Here is an 18,347-nt window from a genome sequence, read left to right on the forward strand (position 1 = left end):
ACGACTATAAATAAAATATTTGCAAAACAAGTCTCATGTTTCTCTGTCTAGTTTCTTGCAACTTTCCCCGTTAGCTTGCAAACTCATTTATTTGCTCCCCGTAGCTATGACTAAGCTCATTCAATGAAAAGAAGAGACAAGGGGGACAATGACGACTCAGGCTGATTTTCTTTCATCTCTTACTGGAAGTCTAGCAAGCTGATACTAGCTGGTTAACTTGTCAGGTTATATTCTCAAATTGTCATGAGTTATTTTAATTGAAAATAAAACAGAGCATAGTCTCAGAGCATAACAGTCAGGATGACAGATTAATCTGGCAAAGAACCAAGTAAACTAAGCTGATTACTGGAAAGGAAATAAGTATTTGTTTAGTAACTTGATGCAGCTAAGAGGGATGGCAGGGAGTGAACTAAGGAGATTGGCTGAGAGATGGACACTAAATGAATACACAGGGAACAGGTCAACCAACTAAACAGAGCACAACTTTTAAAACTTAAAACAAATGACTAAACAAGCTCAAAAGAAACGATGGAAAGCCAATAACTGAAAAGAACCCAACAAACCACCAAGAATACAGAAAGCCAAGAATGAATAGAAACTCAAACTAAACACCCAACATCCTACATATTGAGAAGAAAAAAAAAAGAAAATGTGCACTTTTATGCCCCCGGGCACTGGGGCTTAAAGCTTTTCTACATACTGCTGAATACAGGTGAAACCTATGATGCTGAACATATCAAGTAGAACATATTGTGTCCAAGATAAAAATCATTGCCGATGGGCACAACGTCCGCCGAAGAGCACAAGTGACCGGTTGAAACGGTAATTCAATGCTCTGGTACTGGCCATACACAGGCAACCGTCCACAAGCCGCTGAAGGGACACAAATAAAGCTTCTCCTACACATGTCCCTGCCATGGCCTCTTCCACTAGTACAATCACCTTCCTTGTTTTTGTTGTGAATCTGCTAACCACCGTGCTAATAAGCCTTTGGGCCCTGCTGTGAAAGTAAAGTGCAACAAATCTGGAAAAGTGGGACATTTTTCACAAGTGTGCTAATCCTCTCTAAAGGAGGTGCATGAAATAGTAATAAGTGAGCTTACAATACTTTACATGAACAACGGAGTGCAAAACAAAATAGTCTGCACTGTACATTACTGTGAGTACTGATGAACACTGCAGAAACAATGAGGTAATTGTAGATACAAGTTCATCTGTTTCCATTATTGCGGAGAGCACATATACTCTCTTTCCATGTGTAATGTACATTCAGGAGTTTGTTTGTCTGCCTGTATGTGTGTGTTGGCAACTTTTCAGAAAAACTTACAAATTCTTAAGAAGTTTTGCCCAAGCAAGGATCCATTAAATGTTGGTGGATTTTTTAAGCGGTTCTTCACCCTTGTGGCAAAGGGTCAACATTTTTGAATCTAGCTCCACAAAAACAAAGCACAGAGTGTTGACAAAAGTTAAGGTAAAACATAATCGTGTGTTCTATTGTATGGCAAAGTTTCTTGATGAAAAGAGCAGAATTCCAGATCTGGTGATCAAGAATGTGTAAAAATATAAGGCCAACAGAAAATGTGTAACTTAACAAATAAAGCTAGAGATCTGTGTGACCCAGACTTGCCAACCTATGTGATGACAAATGCTTCTGATTATGGGTATATGCTGATGCAATTGCATTCAGAGCAAATTGAGAAAGTAGTCACTTTTGCATCCAGAACACTCCCGAGCGTAAAGCAAATATTCTACAGTTGAATGTCAAGCGCTTGCTTCTGTCTTGCCTGTGGAAGGTGGAGAACCTGTCTCTGAGGATGCCCTTTTGTTCTACACAGATCACCAGGCACTTACAACCCTGCACTCCTCAAAATGTGCTAGACAATTGTCAGATGGTCAGCCCAACTGCATTGCTTCACATATGATGTACCACCCAGGTCACCAAAACGTGACTGGTTATTGTCTCTTCAGACTGCCACAGACTGTTGAAATTGAGGATAGTAAGGAACCTGATCTGGTCATTAAAGAATCACTTTCTGCCATTTTGGCCAAAATTGGATAAACATGTACACTCAATTATTGCCTCCTGTTACCTGCCAGTTCAGAGGTAAAGTTGCCAAATCATGCCCCACTACAGATAAGCCATGGGAAAAAGTATCAATTGACATTACAGGCATGGAGTTTTAATGTTCTCTCCATGCATGCATGGGTTCTCTCCAGGCACTCCAGCTTTCTCCCACAGTCCAAAACTAGGTTATTTGGTGTCCAAATTGTCCTAAGGTAAGTGTGTCAGAATACAGTTCACAAGGACCAGTGTCCTGCAGCTTTTCAGTTTTTTCATGGTTCAACACCCCTGAATCAAATGGCTAAGGTACTTCCTCAACATGCAGTCAAGTTCTTGAGAGTCCTGCTAATTAGCAAATTTTTCAAATCAGGTGAGATGAAGCAGAGACACATCTAAAAGTTGCAGGCCACCAGCATTCAAGGACTGGAGTCAGACTCTGGTGCCCTAAGGTACAGTTTGTGAGTACATAGTTGTTTGTGTTGTGTGCCAACCTGTCCAGGTTTTACCCGCCTCTTGCCTAGTGGAGGTAGGTCTTAGCCCTGCCACCCTGCAAAGACAAGAAGGGATGGATGGATGGATGGATGGATGGATGGATGGATGGATGGAACAGCCTTCTGATGTTTTTACACTGATACCCCACCACACAATTGGGCCAAAGAAACTACTTCGACTAAACAGATGCCTTTTCTAAAATGGCATTGTATGATAGAAATGTGTGTGTTGGCCAATGTGACTGTCAGATCTGTAGTAATGACTACAGTATACTTACCTACAACATATAAACATTTGTATATCATTTCAGCAGTGGTTTGAATTCACCTTAACACACTACAGTTGTCATGAAAAAATGGTTTAAAGTTTGGGAATCTGCTGACAAAAACCACATGCTGAATTGAATCTATTTTTGCCTTTCTGACTCCTGCAGAACTAAAATAAATCTTAGGACTGTTCATTTTCTGTTCAAGATCCCTGTTTATCTGTAGCTGACCTCCCTTTCACACACAGTTTGAGTTCAGTGTCCCCCCAGTTCTTGTTAATCTATAAAATTTGGTTTTTATACAGAAACGTCTAGGAAATGATGCTGCAATGAAACGGTTTTAAAGATGTTTGTAATTAGAAAGTTTTCAAAATGTGTTTCATCTGTTGGTTCATGGGCATTTAAAAAGTGTGTACTTAAAAAGGCAAGATAGAATAACATTCTATCATCTATCTCTATAATGAAACAAGCTCTTGATTATTTCCTCAATAGCTTTCCAGAGGCATCTGACTCATGGCACACAGAATGGTCAATAATTATTATGGAGTGGCTTTTAATATCCCAGTTAGGAAACAATTTTTTATTATGTCACACCTTTCAAAGACCGGACATTTCACCAAAGGATCAAAGTACACTTTTAAATCTTTCCAGGTCAGTGATTACAAATCATCTCTTAAACCCCTGGGGAGATTTCTCATCAATGCTACCCGTGTTCACATCCTCAGTTTCAAAGTGTGTTTGTCTGTGACTGCAAAATGTAGGGTTGTTAAAATACAAGGTGCTCTCTGTGTGAGTACGTGTAATTCTGTATGCAAGAGAGCTAAGCTGAAATGTTCACTTTGCATCCCTACCTGCTAAAACATTATACAGTGCTGTGTGCCTATGTTCTTCCTGCAGAGATAATGATGAGCTTATTATGGAGGGACATGAACCGGAGATTAAATAGGAGAAGAGAACAGGCTGGAGAAAACAGAACATATAAAAAATAAAAATAAAAGAGAAATCACGGGGGTCAGTTGAGATGGAGCTATAAAAAGATTAAAAAACAACCTGATCTTAAAAGTTTTGAATTGATCAAATTTTTTTCTCACATTATGGAAACGATTTTTTTTTTTGCTCAACCATTGCAAAACATCTAGTCATTAAAGTAGGTATTCCTTTTGAGTTAGGTGTTTTCTAAGAACAATAGTGTTGGGGTGTGGAGATCCTGTGTTTTTTTTTACCTGCTATTAAGATGGCTTCTTCAACAGAGGACGCCTGAGCTTCAGGCTGGAGGAGCACAGGTGTTATCCATCACTACAATCAAAGGAGGAGTATAAAAGATGTTGGCTGTCAGTACTGCGTGTTTGCCATAGTGGTAACTAACCGTCCAAGATCTAGTCTTGTATCCTTGAACAAACCTTAGAAAGATCACTTACTTTTTGTGTGCGCCTTCCAGGTTCCATCTGAGCTCTGGCTCCCATTGCCACGTTCCAGTCTCTCCGAAAGCCCAGAAGATTTGAACATCCAAGCGAGATTCCTCGGTTCAGTTTCCAACTGACAGCTACATGTTTTGGGTTCCTCCCGAATGCCTGCAACGAATCCTGCTCACCCTCCACCACACTCACACACCCAGTGCCCGTGACGCCCCATTATCCTCAAGGACACCTTCAGGTGCAGTAACCCGGCCAACGAAGCCGCACTTCAAACTCTCCCCACTTACCCGGACTCTGAGGCCTTCCTGGATCTCCTCTCCAAACCTCAACGTACCTCTCCTCCGTTGGACCAGCTGCCAAAACCAGCTGCCAAAACCTGTAAGCAAAATAACTACTCAGGATCTTTATCTGTCACTTGAAAGAAGAGGAACCATACTCACCTGATGTCCTTCCCTTTCAGTTGCGGAGTTTCTTGTTTCCAGTCCAACCCTGAACGCCACTTTAAAAGGAAGAAAATAAACAGAATAACTTTTACCTGTCTCCTGAGTGTTGTCTGCATGCGGGTCAGAGCCGTTAAAGAAAAAACCATGACAAATAGTAGTTAAAGGCTCCATCTATTAGGCTACTACAATAAATCCAATATGCAAAAAGGTTCCTTACCTTTCAAGGTACTTGAACACTTTTTCCTGTCTTGCCAGGTATACTGGTGCATTTATAAACGTGATTGGGTCTAAATGTGAGAACATTAAGTGCATTTTGTGGAACATCAGGTCCTGTCAAGTATTTTTGTAAATTTTGATGTGTTTTGATGCAAACATATACACTCAGCTGATCCCATAGGTTTTTTATGAGATTCAAGTCTGAAGAAAGTGAAGGCCAGTCTATCCAAGGTACCCCATCCGTTTCCTCGTCCATGCAGATGAAAACAGGCCTGTGTTGTTTATGCAAGGGCACAATGACTGGATCTTGGTCTCATGATGTTAAAATGTGAACATGATGAGGATGACTATTTAAATACCAATTCTGACTGAACCAGGAAATGTATTGGTAAAGTCGTGGATCAAAGACATGTTTTGATGACAGGCAAGGTTGTGCAAAAAATATTGAAACATTGAACAGTCGGACATGTGCATTGAAAAGTTTAGAAAAGGTCACACTAAGTTCACTTGTAAAGGTTATAATGCAATATAGGTTTCTGTTTATGTTTAGTGAATAGGCTCTGCATGTATGTATGTGATGTATGTATATGCCACCAGTTTCACTTTCAATTTCAAGCCTCCTGGAGGCATAGCATGAGATTAAATAATATTATGTGGTCACTGTTGCAATATTTGCTTTGTGTGGTATAGAAAATAGGAGACACCTTATCTTTGTGTATATGTGTGTTTTATACATTTAAATTTTGGGGATTTTATAAAGAAAGGTATATTGACAATATCAATTTAAATTTTACTGTTAATAACTTATTGTTTAATTCAACTGACATCGTACAGTCAACTGAATTTAACTGTATTGTATCATAAATATGATGTTTGTCTGGAATCTGTCTATATTATTATATGGCGCTGGTTTAATTGAATACCTAGTTCTATAACAATATTATTTTTATAGAACTAGGTATAACTCAGACCAGTTTGTTCTATAAAGAACATTGAGAAGAGGCTCTGGCTGTAATATTTAGCAGTTGTTTTTTTTCCCAGAGGATGAGGTTTCTTTACCATTTCAAAGTGAGACTCGTCAACACAGCAGCTGAGGAGTAGCTGTTGTTTCTGAAAACATTACTATGAAAAATAGTGTCATAGAGTTCTGCTCATTTCAATGGCTTTTGTGAATTCAGCCTAAAACAACTAGGGTAGGCAGGGATGGGAAGGAAGGGAGCAGGAAAAATATTACAAGAAGTAAGAACAGCTTGGGCAGAATAAAGAAGAATGGTAGAAAGACAATGTAGGAGTAAAGATGAAATACAGCATAAAGGTATTCACAACAAGAAAACATCAGCCAGAAAAATATGGTGGATAGATTAAACTAGTTAGTTGTGGTTGCTTGCAATTATGTGCATGACAAAAATGACAGAGACTATGTGTGTATTTGTGTGTGAGATGGATAATAAACCTGAGATAGAAGGCTAGCCCATTGCTGTCTTCAGTAGTTTTATATTTCCCTTTTAAGAGACGCTCAGCAATGCAAAGAATTGCCTTGGAGTTTCAGTGGCTGGATGTGGTGGTAATGCAGTGGGGTGGTGTACTGTTCTGTACAGAGAGGGTGAGGAAAGGATAAGGAGGTGTGCGAGTGAATGTGCAGCCTCTTCCTCTCCCTCTCTTCATTCGTTTTTCCCAGTGTCTCACTTCTCTCAGCATTTCGATCATCAGATTTGCTGTAAGCTGAACAAAGCAGAGAGAGGAGAAGATAAACACAGAAGGAGTCAAGACAGAAGAAATAAGGATGAGTGAGATGTAAAACCAGGCATTCTGGAGAGAGACAAAACTTAAAACGTGGAGAGAAAGAAGGAAAATGAGAGAGGTAGAGAAGGGATTTAGGTAATGCTACTAGAGAACAAGTAGGTAGGCTGGTGAAACTTAGCCTTCAGAAAAAAAAAAATTGAGACAAGACATTATTTTAGCTAACAACAGAAGGGTAGGTGAGACAAGAAACAGAGAAACAAAGAACAAGACGGAGGAAGAGATCCAGATCTAAAGACAACATCTCGAGGTACTTGGGGGAAGTTAGTCGTCCAGGATGGATAAAGTGGAACGTGTAATGAAGATGGTTAAGAGGATGTCACCCAGAAAGAAGAGGAGAGAAGGAGGAAAAGGAGGGCAGGGGGATCTGGAGAGTCCAGAGACCCTGTGCGATGAACTGTGCCATTTCAACCTCTGCATCTCAGGTGAGTTTGCAGCTGTGTAAAGTTGATTCCTCTTGGCATGCAGCCAGTGGGTAACTTAAATTTTTTATGTCAAACAATTATCTTTTTTTGTTTAGAGGGTTGTCTGATAGACCACTTTATTGTTGTCTACTTGTGTGGTTGCAAAGAGTTTAATAAAACATTTATGTACATAAATATGTAATGTGTCTATTTTCTTTTGGACACTGAAGACATTTGTCTAAACTTAGTATTTATTTCCCCTATTGTTGTTTTTCTATTTCCACCTTGTTAAACTGAACTGATGTGTGAGGTGCTGAAGGCTGAGACATTTCCAGTAGCATTAGGCATCTTCTTGCAATTTGTAAATATCTATCTCTCTGCCTGTTATCTAAAAAGGATCTCCAGGAATATTAGATATTTCCATTCACATTCGTTTTCTGCTCTATTAGTCTTTTGTGCCTCACTCAAGCTTCCACTTGGAGGTTGAATATTCTTCGTTAGTCTTTTCTTGTTGTTGTTGTTTACCAAGGTTAGTGCCTTCACAAGGAAGTCATTTAACTTGTCACGGATGTTGTTGAGCCCATCAAATTGAATAAATAGTTCCTTAGTTACCTTAAACCTCTGATTGATTTTACGAGTATGATAAGGTTCCTTTTAACTTTGAGTCCATGTGCAGTTGTCCTTACCTATATCCAGTGAGTGAGTATCACAGCAGGGTGCCCAGATATGTATTTATTGGGACATACCTAGAATTTATTCAACCAAATTACATTCCATACAAGAAGCCCATTGTGATCCAAGGCCTACTTTGTATACCCTTATAACTAAAGCAAGATTTAGTTGGTGGCCACATTCACATTGGTTTTGCCCCCTTCTAAACTTTCATTGAAAATGTCCCCAAACCTATCCATTGTTTGACATTGGCATGTTTCAGTAAATGCTAAATACCAAGCAATGGTGTTAATTTGCAGTCTAACACAACTTGTAAGGGGGCTGGGAACTGATTGGTGAATTAAGATTTTACTCTCATCACGCCAGTAATCCAACATTTCCCGAAGGATTTCTTTGTTGATTTGAATTGGCTTTCTGGACACCATATATTATTTGGGAATACTGTGGCATTTTTGACAGAATATGGTTTGCTATTCCCTTTTCATGTATTAATTATTTGTTTTAAATTTAATGCTGAAAGGTTGGTTGGGGACTAGTGCTACAAGCCCCACTGCATGTAGAAATAAACATCATGACCTCTCTTCTAATTTGCTTAAAGGCTTGATAGAGATTTATTGCCTTATGACATACTCTTGGACAGCCATAAGCAACCTTACGTGGTACAGAAAAGAGAAGCAAATGATGACCATTTTCTTACTAGTGTGAGCCAATAGCTCAACATGATAGACCGTAGGGTGGAGATTCTAGAAAGTCTGAGTTCAAGTTCTCATCAGGAACCATTTAGGAGATGATTTGTTGTGAATAACTTCAGAGTCTGTGTTTTGGGAGTGGTGGCCTAGTGGTTAGAACAGGAGGTTTGTGTTCCAGAGGGGACACAAAGGGCCAGGTTCGTATCCCACAGATTACCACTCTGGGTCCCTGAGCAAGACCCTTAGTCCCAGAATGCTCCCCAGGCGCTGCACAATGGCAGCCCACTGCTCCCTGTAAGGGATGGGTTAAATGCAGAGGACAAATTTTGTTGTAATTTACATGTGCAATGACCAATAAAGATGATGATTATTATTATTATTATTATTAGTTCTACTGCACTAACCCCAACAAACCTGTATCTTTGTGTTGTTTTAAAACAAGGCTAGTTTCAAACACCATTAAAGTACAAAACCATTAGCCTTATCATTTCTGCACCTTTTCATTGTCAGGTGTTGATGCTGCCTGATATGCTATCATAATCAGTGCTTGAATTACTGCATAGAAAGGCAATGCTGTTTCCACACTTGATCTACACTGCCTGGCCAAAAAAAAGTTGCCACCAAAATAAAAAAAACCTCACACACTCTATTTTCGCTGAATCACCTTTAGCTTTGATAACGGCACTGTGGCATTGTTTCAATAAGCTTCTGCAATGCCACAAGATTTATTTCCACCCAGTATTGCATTGAGTTTTCACCAAGATCTTGCATTGATGATGATAGAGTCTGACCACTGTGCAAAGCTTTCTCCAGCACATCCCAAAGACTCTCAATGGGGTCTGGACTCTGTGGTGGCCAATCCATCTGTTAGAATGATGTCTCATCCTCCCTGAACTACTCTTTCACAATTCGAGCCTGGTGAATCCTGGCATTGTCATCTTTGAATATGACCGTGCCATCAGGGAAGAAATAATCCATTGATGGAATAACCTGGTCATTCAGTATATTCAGGTAGTCAGCTGACCTCATTCTTTGAACACATACTATTGCTGAACCCAGACCTGACCAACTCAGATCATAGCACTGCCCCCACAGGCTTGTACAGTAGGCACTAGGCATGATGGGTGCATCAATTCACCTGCCTCTCTTCTTACCCCGATGCACCCATCACTCTGATAACAGGGTAGATCTGGACTCATAAGACCATATGACCTTATTCCATTACTCCAGAGTCCAATCTTTATGCTCCCTATCAAATTGAAACTTTTTTTCTGGTTAGCCTCATTGATTAGTGGTTTTCTCCAGGCTACACAGCTGTTCAGTCCCAATCCCTTGAGTTCCCTTCATATTGTACGTTTGGAAATGTTCTCACTTTCACTATTAAACATAGCCAAATGTTTGATTGCTGATGACAATCAATAAAGATTTTTTTCCTGCCACATTTCTTCCTCAAAGACGATGGGTCCCCACTATCTTCTAGTTTTTAATAATGCATTGGACAGTTCTTAACCCAATATTAGTAGTTTCTGCAATCTCCTCAGATGTTTTCTCTGCTTAATGCATGCCAATGATTTGACCTTCCTGAAACAGACTGACATCTTTTCCACGACCACGGGATGTGTCTTTCGACATGGTTGTTTAAGAAATGAGAAGTAACTCATTGCACCAGTTGGGGTTAATTAACTTGTTGCCACCTGAAACATAATCACCCATGCAGTAATTATCCAATGGGAGGCTCGTACCTATTTGCTTAGTTAAATCCAGGTGGCGACTTTTTTTTTGGCCAGGCAGTGTATGTCCTTTGGTTGTGTGGTATACTAGCCACAACATACTCGTACTCGTACTCATCGTCTTCCGCTTTATCCGGGACCGGGTCGCGGGGGCAGCAGACTCAGCAGAGACGCCCAGACGTCCCTCTACCCAGACACCTCCTTCAGCTCTTCCGGAGGGAGCCCAAGGCCTTCCCAGGCCAGCCGAGAGACATAGTCCATCCAGCGTGTCCTGGGCCATCCCCTGGCCCTCCTCCCGGTGGGACGTGCCTGGAACACCTCCCGAGGAAGGCGTCCAGGAGGCATCCGGTATAGATGCCCCAGCCACCTCAACTGGCTCCTCTTGATGTAGAGGAGCAGCGGCTCTACTCCGAGCCCCTCCCGGATGGCCAAGCTTTTCACCCTATCTCTAAGGGAGTGCCCGACCACCCTACGGAGAAAGCTCATTTCCGCCGCTTGTATCCGGGATCTCGTTCTTTCGGTGATGACCCAAAGTTCATGGCCATAGGTGAGGGTAGGAACGTAAACCGACCGGTAAATCGAGAGCTTCGCTTTTCAGCTCAGCTCTCTCTTCACCACAACGGACCGGCACAGCGCCCCCATTACTGTGGCAGCCGCACCAAACCGTTTGTCGATCTCCCGCTCCATTCTTCCCTCACTTGTGAACAAGACCCCGAGATACTTAAACTCCTCCACTTGAGGCAGGAACTCCCCTCCAACCTGAAGAGGACAAGCCACCCTTTTCCGGTCGAGAACCATGGCCTCGGACTTGGAGGAGCTGATCTTCATCCCAGCTGCTTCACACTTGGCTGCGAATCGCCCCACTGCATGCTGTAGGTCTTGGATAGAGGGGGCCAGCAGGACCACGTCATCTGCAAAAAGAAGAGACGAAATGCTCTGGTCTCCAAACCAGACCCCCCCCCGGTGCCTAGAAATCCTGTCCATAAAAGTTATGAACAGGACCGGTGACAAAGGGCAGCCCTGCCAGAGTCCAACATGCACCGGGAACCGGTCCGACTTAGTGCCGGCAATGCGGACCAAACTCCTGCTCTGCTTGTACAGAGATCGGATGGCCCCTAGTAAAGGGCCCCGGATTCCATACTCCTGGAGCACCCCCCACAGGGCATCACGACGGACACAGTCAAATGCTTTCTCCAGGTCCACAAAACACATGTGGACCGGTTGGGCAAACTCCCATGAACCATCGAGTACCCCGTAGAGGGTATAGAGCTGGTCCAGTGTTCCACGGCCGGGACAAAAACCACACTGCTCCTCCTGAAGCCGGGGTTCGACTATTGGCCGGACTCTCCTCTCCAATACCCTGCCGTAGGCCTTACCAGGGAGGCTGAGGAGTGTGATCCCCCTGTAGTTGGAACACACCCTCTTGTCACCCTTCTTATGAAGGGGGGCCACCACCCCAGTCTGCCAATCCGAAGGCACTGTCCCCGTCCGCCACGCAATGTTAAAGAGGCGTGTCAACCATGACAGTCCCACAACATCCAAAGACTTGAGGTACTCAGGGTGGATCTCATCCAACCCCGAAGCCCTGCCACCGCGGAGCTTTTTAACCACCTCGGTGACTTCAGCCTGGGTGATGAAAGAGTCCAACCCCGAGTCTCCAGCCTCTGTGTCCACCAGGGAATGCGTGATGACAGGGTTGAGGAGATCCTCGAAGTATTCCTTCCACCGGCCAATAATGTCCCCAGTCGAGGTCAGCAGCTCCCCACCCCCACTGTAAACATTGTTAGCGAAGCACTGCTTCCCCCTCCTGAGGCGCTGGACGGTTTGCCAGAATCGCTTCGAGGCAACCGGTAGTCCTTCTCCATGGCCTCACCAAATTCCTCCCAGGCCCGAGTTTTTGCCTATGCCAGAGCCCGGGCCGCAGCACGCTTGGCCTCACGGTACCCGTCAGCCGCCTCAGGAATCCCACAAGCCAACCACAGCCGATAGGACTCATTCTTCAGCTTGACAGCGTCCCTTGCTGCCGGTGTCCACCACCGGGTTCGGGGATTGCCGCCGCGACAGGCACCGCAGACCTTACGTCCGCAGCTACGGGCAGCAGCATTGACAATAGATGCGGAGAACATGGTCCATTCGGACTCTATGTCTCCAACATCCCTCGGAATCTGGTCAAAGCTCTCCCGGAGGTCAGAGTTGAATACATCCCTGGCCAAGGGGTCCGCCAGACGTTCCCAGCAGACCCTCACTATGCGCTTGGGCCTGTCAAGTATGTCCGGCTTTCTCCTCCCCCAGCGGATCCAACTCACCACCAGGTGGTGATCAGTGGACAGCTCAGCCCCTCTCTTCACCCGAGTGTCCAAAACATGCGGCCTGATGATACGACAACAAAGTCGATCATTGACCTCCTGTCTAGGGTATCCTGGTGCCAAGTGCACTGATGGACACCCTTATGTTTGAACATGGTGTCCATTATGGACAATCCGTGACTAGCACAGAAGTCCAATAACAAAACACCACTCGGATTCAGATCGGGGAGGCCATTCCTCCCGATCACGCCTCTCCAGGTGTCACTGTCGTCTCCCACGTGGGCGTTGAAGTCCCCCAGCAGAATAATGGAGTCCCCAGGAGGGGCACTATCCAGCACCCCCGACAGGGACGCCAAGAAGGCCGGGTACTCCGCACTACCACTCGGCCCGTAGGCTGAAATGATAGTCAGAGACCTCTCCCCAACCCGAAGGCGCAGGGATGCGACCCTCTCATCCACTGGGGTAAACCCCAACACGAGACGGCTGAGCTGGGGGGCGAGAAGCAAACCCACCCCAGCCCGCCGCCTCTCCCCGTGGGCCACTCCAGAGTAGAAGAGAGTCCAGCCCCTCTCGAGGAGATGGGTTCCAGAGCTCACGCTGTGGGCTCCACCTCCCGCACAAGCTCGGGCTCCTTCCCCCCCAGCGAGGTGACATTCCACGTCCCTAGAGCCAGCCTAAGCATCCGGGGATCAGGCCGCCGAGGTCTCCACCTTCGTCCGCCCAATCCTCTTTGCACCGGTCCCTCACGGTTCCCCCTGCAGGTGGTGGGCCCACTGGGGGATGGTCTCGCCTCTCTCGTTCGGGCTTGGCCCAGCCGGGTCCCGCGAGGAGCAACCCAGCCACCAGGCGCTCTCCGACGAGTCCCAACCCCAAGCCTGGCTCCAGGGTGGGACCCCGGCTCCGCCGTACCTGGCGACGTCACGTGCCTTGATTTTGTAGTCGTCATGAGGGGTTCTTGAACCGCTCTTTGTCTGACCCATTACCTAGAGCCTGTTTGCCATGGGAGACTCTACCAGGGGCATTTAAGCCCCAGACAACATAGCCTCTAGGATCATTCGAGCACTCAAACCCCTCCACCACATTAAGGTGGCGGTTCAAGGAGGGGACTTGCCACAACATCTTGGACATTGTGAATTAGTGCTATATAAATAAACTGAATTGAATTGAAAACTGAATTGAATTGAAAATATCCAACTTGCCACAATATCTTGGATATTTTCAATTCAATTCAGTTTATTTATATAGCACAACACATGTCGTCTCAAGGCACTTCACAAAAGTCAGGTACATACATTCCAATTAATCCTAATCATTGAACAGTGCAGTCAGATTCAGTTATTTATTCAAATTGAATACAAAGTTTTTCTGTCTAAGGAAACCCAGCAGATTGCATCCAGTCAGTGACTTGCAGCATTCCCTCCTCAGATGAGCATGTAGAGACAGTGGACAGTCACTGGCGTCACTGGCGACAGTGGAGAGGAAAAACTCCTTTTTAACAGGAAGAAACCTCCAGCAGAACCAGGCTCAGTGTGAGCCTCCATCTTCCACGACCGACTAGGGGTTTGAGAGAACTGAGCAGAGGCACAAAGAGAACAAAGAAGCACTGATCCAGGAATACTTTCTATGGGAAGGAAAAGTAAATGTTAATGGATGTAGCTCCTTTAGTCATTTCACCTAGAAAGAAAGAACAGATAAACTCTGAGCCAGTTTTCAAGGTTAGAGTCTGAAAGAGAGCACATAGTTAGTCACAGTAAAAGCTCAGTCAATTGCCATGTCTAGGAGAGAGAAAGGGTTAAACACTGAAAGACAGGGCCATGTGGATCATCAGTAGAGGGTGAGCATTAAGTTGTTGCCAGCAGAAGCTTGGACGATGCCCCTCTCCAGAAAGGTGTTACAGGCAGACACAGAGCCAGGCCAGGTGTACCTTCTAGGAAGAGAAAAGAGAGAGAACAAAGTTAAAAACTGAAATAACAGCAAATAATGCAAAATTGGAGAATGGTGTGAGAACGTAGCGAAGAGGGTGAAAGTGGTCATTATGTCCTTCAGCAGCCTAAGCCTATAGCAGCATAACTACAGCGATAGCTCAGGATAACCTAAGCCACTCTAACTATAAGCTTTATCAAAAAGGAAAGTTTTAAGCCTAGCCTTAAAAGTAGACAGTTTGTCCATCTAGAGCCCACTGATGGCCATTGTTATACTAAAAACCACATTTTCATATTCTAGTACCTTCTGTAAAGTGCATGTAGCACCTATCATATCTAGCTCATCATGCTGATGTGTATGCTTGTATATTTACACTAAGTATAGGGTAACTTTTACTGAACACCTAAACAGGTCAAACATATTAAACATTGAGTTGTGCAATCATTTTACCATTTTCTACACTTGTTTTTTTTTCACAATTTTGAAACTGTTTGAAGAATTTAATGAATAAATATGCAAGCTGTTTATTCTTATGCAGAAGCTGAAATGTTTCTCTCCTACTTTCTCCTATTTTTAAAAAATGTTTTCAATATTCAAATTTCATGTCCGTATTAATTTATTGGGGCTACGTAATTACCTCTTAGCTGTTTTACATTTTGCTGGGTACCTTATGTTCTTCAAAGTCTTTTCGTACTTTTTTTGACAGAGTTGTGCTTTTTGTTATTTATTTTTCAACTCACTTTGATCATGCAAAAAACAGCTCAGTGCTAAAAAAAAATTGTGAATCTGGGACAAAATTCATAGATGTGTGAGAGAAGAACGTGATAACATTCTTATTTTCAGTCTCCCTCTTATTTACTCTTTCATCAAGGAATCTGTCTTATCACTTAGCAGAAACTGTAGCTGCCAGACTTCAAACAGCTTCACACAACAACCACAAAAACAAGCATTATAATGCACTCAAGGAAAGATCACTTTGAAAACAATAGACCATTGGACGTTTCATGATAAACACAACATGATCTCAGTACACATTACTCCTTACATCTTATATAACACAGATACAATGACTTAGTAATGTCTAAAAAGGTTATAACAAAATGTCAGTTTGGGAAGGAACAAATAAGGGAGAAGACAGATTTTAGTAGGAGAGGAAATTAGAACTTTAAGAAATTAGAGCTGTTAAATATAGTACACTTTGGGATCTTATTTGATTATAAAGGTATTTTTCAAATTCTTGTGTTGTACAACAATAGATTTGCTTATTCAATTTTAGCCAAACAACCTTTGGTCTGTCAGGTATTGTCCTGTAAATACCAGCTTACTGCGATGTACTATCATAGAACAATAGATGAAAGAGGTACTTCAAGCTCTGTCGTTCTGGAACAGCAAGCCTTGCGCACATACAGTATATGCGGAATGATAAACACACAACAACTTATCTCTAAATACAATAATTTATTTACAAAATAATCCACCTCCAAGTGAAAATATTTCAATTTAAAAACTCTAAACTATGCTAGTAACTCCTAAACTAAGTAAAAATAAAAAGAATAAGGAAAACTAATAAACTACAATTAAAGGAAATGTATGTATAAGAACCAAGATGTTTTTAAGGAAATTAGAACTAGCCAAATTAGTTGTAAAACTAATTAAGAACTGTCGTGTTTGTACTACAAGTTTACAATGCAAATCAGAAGGGTAAACAAAACATTATTTGAATAAAATAATATTTAAAAGAATGATTTGCTAAATTAAACATCAACAACCTTGTGGACAATAGATTATTAAGAGTTGTATCGGTATCCGAGGCGGGGTGCTTTGGTATGTGCTGGCTCACTCCCAGTAGCTGCTTGGTGGGGCAGCTACATATTACCAGCTACAAAAAGCTGGTAATATGAACATTTCTGCAGGTGTAGATGCAAGGAGGGTGTTATCTTGTATTCTCTTCATCCTTCTTTCTTTCCTCCATTCTATTCTCCTTCTCTCTCATTTTCCTTTTTGCCCCCCTTTCTCTCTTTCGTGCTTCTTTTCTTTTCCTTTTCATTTCTGTTTCCATGTCCGTAACAATTAAAATAATCCCAAAGCAGTTTCTAATAAAGTTTATTTTTATGAATATCAAGCAGAGCTTTAAAGCGTTAGCTGTAATGCTCCACTTCTGAAAGTAAATCTGTTGGGCTTTTTCTTGGCACTCGGACAATTCTGAGTGCTACTCTCCCAAACAGGAGACGGTTAAAAAAACGTTGTTAGCAAGCAGTCACAAGGAGTGATGAGATTTTGAGGGCAGTTGGCACTCACAAGATGGCAGACAAATAGATTAAATTTGACCGCGCTGATGGCAGGAATGATGATGTCACATCTGAGTTTAACGGTTAGGTTAATACAAAGTAAGGCCCTATTTACACGACAACAATCCATTGAAAACTGGATTTTCTTTTCATTTCTGTTAATATGTCTACATGATGTTTTGATTACAATTAGCAACAGTAGCGATGTGGAGTTGATGTAATTCCCCCGCCACACCACTAGTAGGCGGTACGTTGTCTGAAACTCAACAACATATGCACACTTTTCCTGCTCCAAAGACTTTGTTGAGGAACTGTTGTTAGATTCAAAAGAGTCAGCTGCACAAGGAATCTGCCACTGTTATTGTTAATATCTTTGACTTCTGTATGTTTTAAACTGGTCGGCAGCTGTTATATTGTGCTTGTATGCATTCATTTCTACTGATTTCAGTCTTACTGCGCATTGCCCATGAGAAAGATTAAATTTTTACCATCTACATGAAAACAGAGACCAGGACGTTTTCAAACCATTACACTCTGGAACCCGTTTACAAATTGTGCCATTTTCAGAGAAAAAGTGTGCTGTTGTGTAGACGAACAGTAGAAATACAACTAAACTTTTCCGTTTTCACCAGAAAACATTGACGTGTAAACAGGGCCTAAGTTTCACATGTACTTTAAATATCAGTAAAACAAACACACCAGTGGTGTGTTATGGGATGATCGCTGAACATACAAACATAATATTGGTTATAGTTTAACATTAGCACTTACTCATTTTAGCTTAGCATATAACAAATAATTTTGCACATTTTTAAGGAACACTGGAAGATATTTAAAATAAATTAGTGAGAGGAGATGAAGGGAAAACACAGATAAAAACACAGCAAACTGATGTTATAGGACCATTAGTGTTTTAACCACTCTCTGAAATAAAGTTAATCATAACTTTGAAAAAAAACAAAAAAGAAAACACTTGTAGCATCATGGGAAGGTAGCCTGCTAGCACTCAAATATTTTAGCTTTTAGCACCACAAACAAAGCAAAACACAATCAAACCTAACCTAATTGTGTCTGCCCATTGTAAGGATTATGATTACTGATTAATGAATACTTATCAACAATTATAATTAAATATTGTTACGACCCCACTCGGTCTAGGGGTAGGGGGAAGTAAGCATTTGGACCAGGCGTTATTGGATTTTTGAATGAAAGAGTAATTTACTGCTTTTCAGTTCAGTTTCTGTTATTTGTAACAGAATACAAACAAAAGGAGGGTACTTAACAAAGTACAAACCTTTTGAAAATAAAAAGGGGTAAAACCCAAAATACACAATAACCATAAATTTAAACAAAATATCCAACAACCAGTAGTTTAACACAAAATAATCCCTCAAAAGGAGGGACAAGGTAACTCAACCGTTACTTAAAGCAGAGTCCCAGCTAACAACAAAACAAACAATTAATTCAAGATAAAGCTTAACAAGCTTTAAACAAACTCCTCAGAGTCAAGTGGGAAAAATATTCCCGACAAAGCAAACAAGCTGACCAGCAAACAGGTAAGCAAACAAAATAAAACAAGCAAGTTAATCAACAAGCAGGTAAGCACACAATCCAAGCAAGCTAATGTGTCAAGACACCCAGC

The 18,347-nt window shown here is 42.3% G+C and overlaps 1 protein-coding gene across 4 annotated transcripts in view; it reads left to right on the forward strand.

Moving 5' to 3' along the window:
* The window catches only part of LOC124856743 (glutamate receptor-interacting protein 2-like), a 328,206-nt gene that overhangs the window by 145,760 nt on the left and 164,099 nt on the right, over positions 1-18,347 (forward strand). For 2 of the 4 annotated variants that reach the window (XM_047347543.1, XM_047347544.1), the window contains exon 1: positions 6,495-7,118. The exons of the other annotated variants lie outside the window; for them this stretch is intronic. In XM_047347543.1, coding sequence (XP_047203499.1) covers positions 6,971-7,118 — 148 coding nt within the window. In that variant the 5' untranslated portion in view covers positions 6,495-6,970. Of the gene's footprint in view, positions 1-6,494; positions 7,119-18,347 lie in introns of those variants that run through there. 4 annotated transcript variants of the gene reach the window in all.

Source organism: Girardinichthys multiradiatus, chromosome 20 (genome assembly GCF_021462225.1).
Source record: "Girardinichthys multiradiatus isolate DD_20200921_A chromosome 20, DD_fGirMul_XY1, whole genome shotgun sequence".
NCBI lineage: Eukaryota > Metazoa > Chordata > Actinopteri > Cyprinodontiformes > Goodeidae > Girardinichthys > Girardinichthys multiradiatus.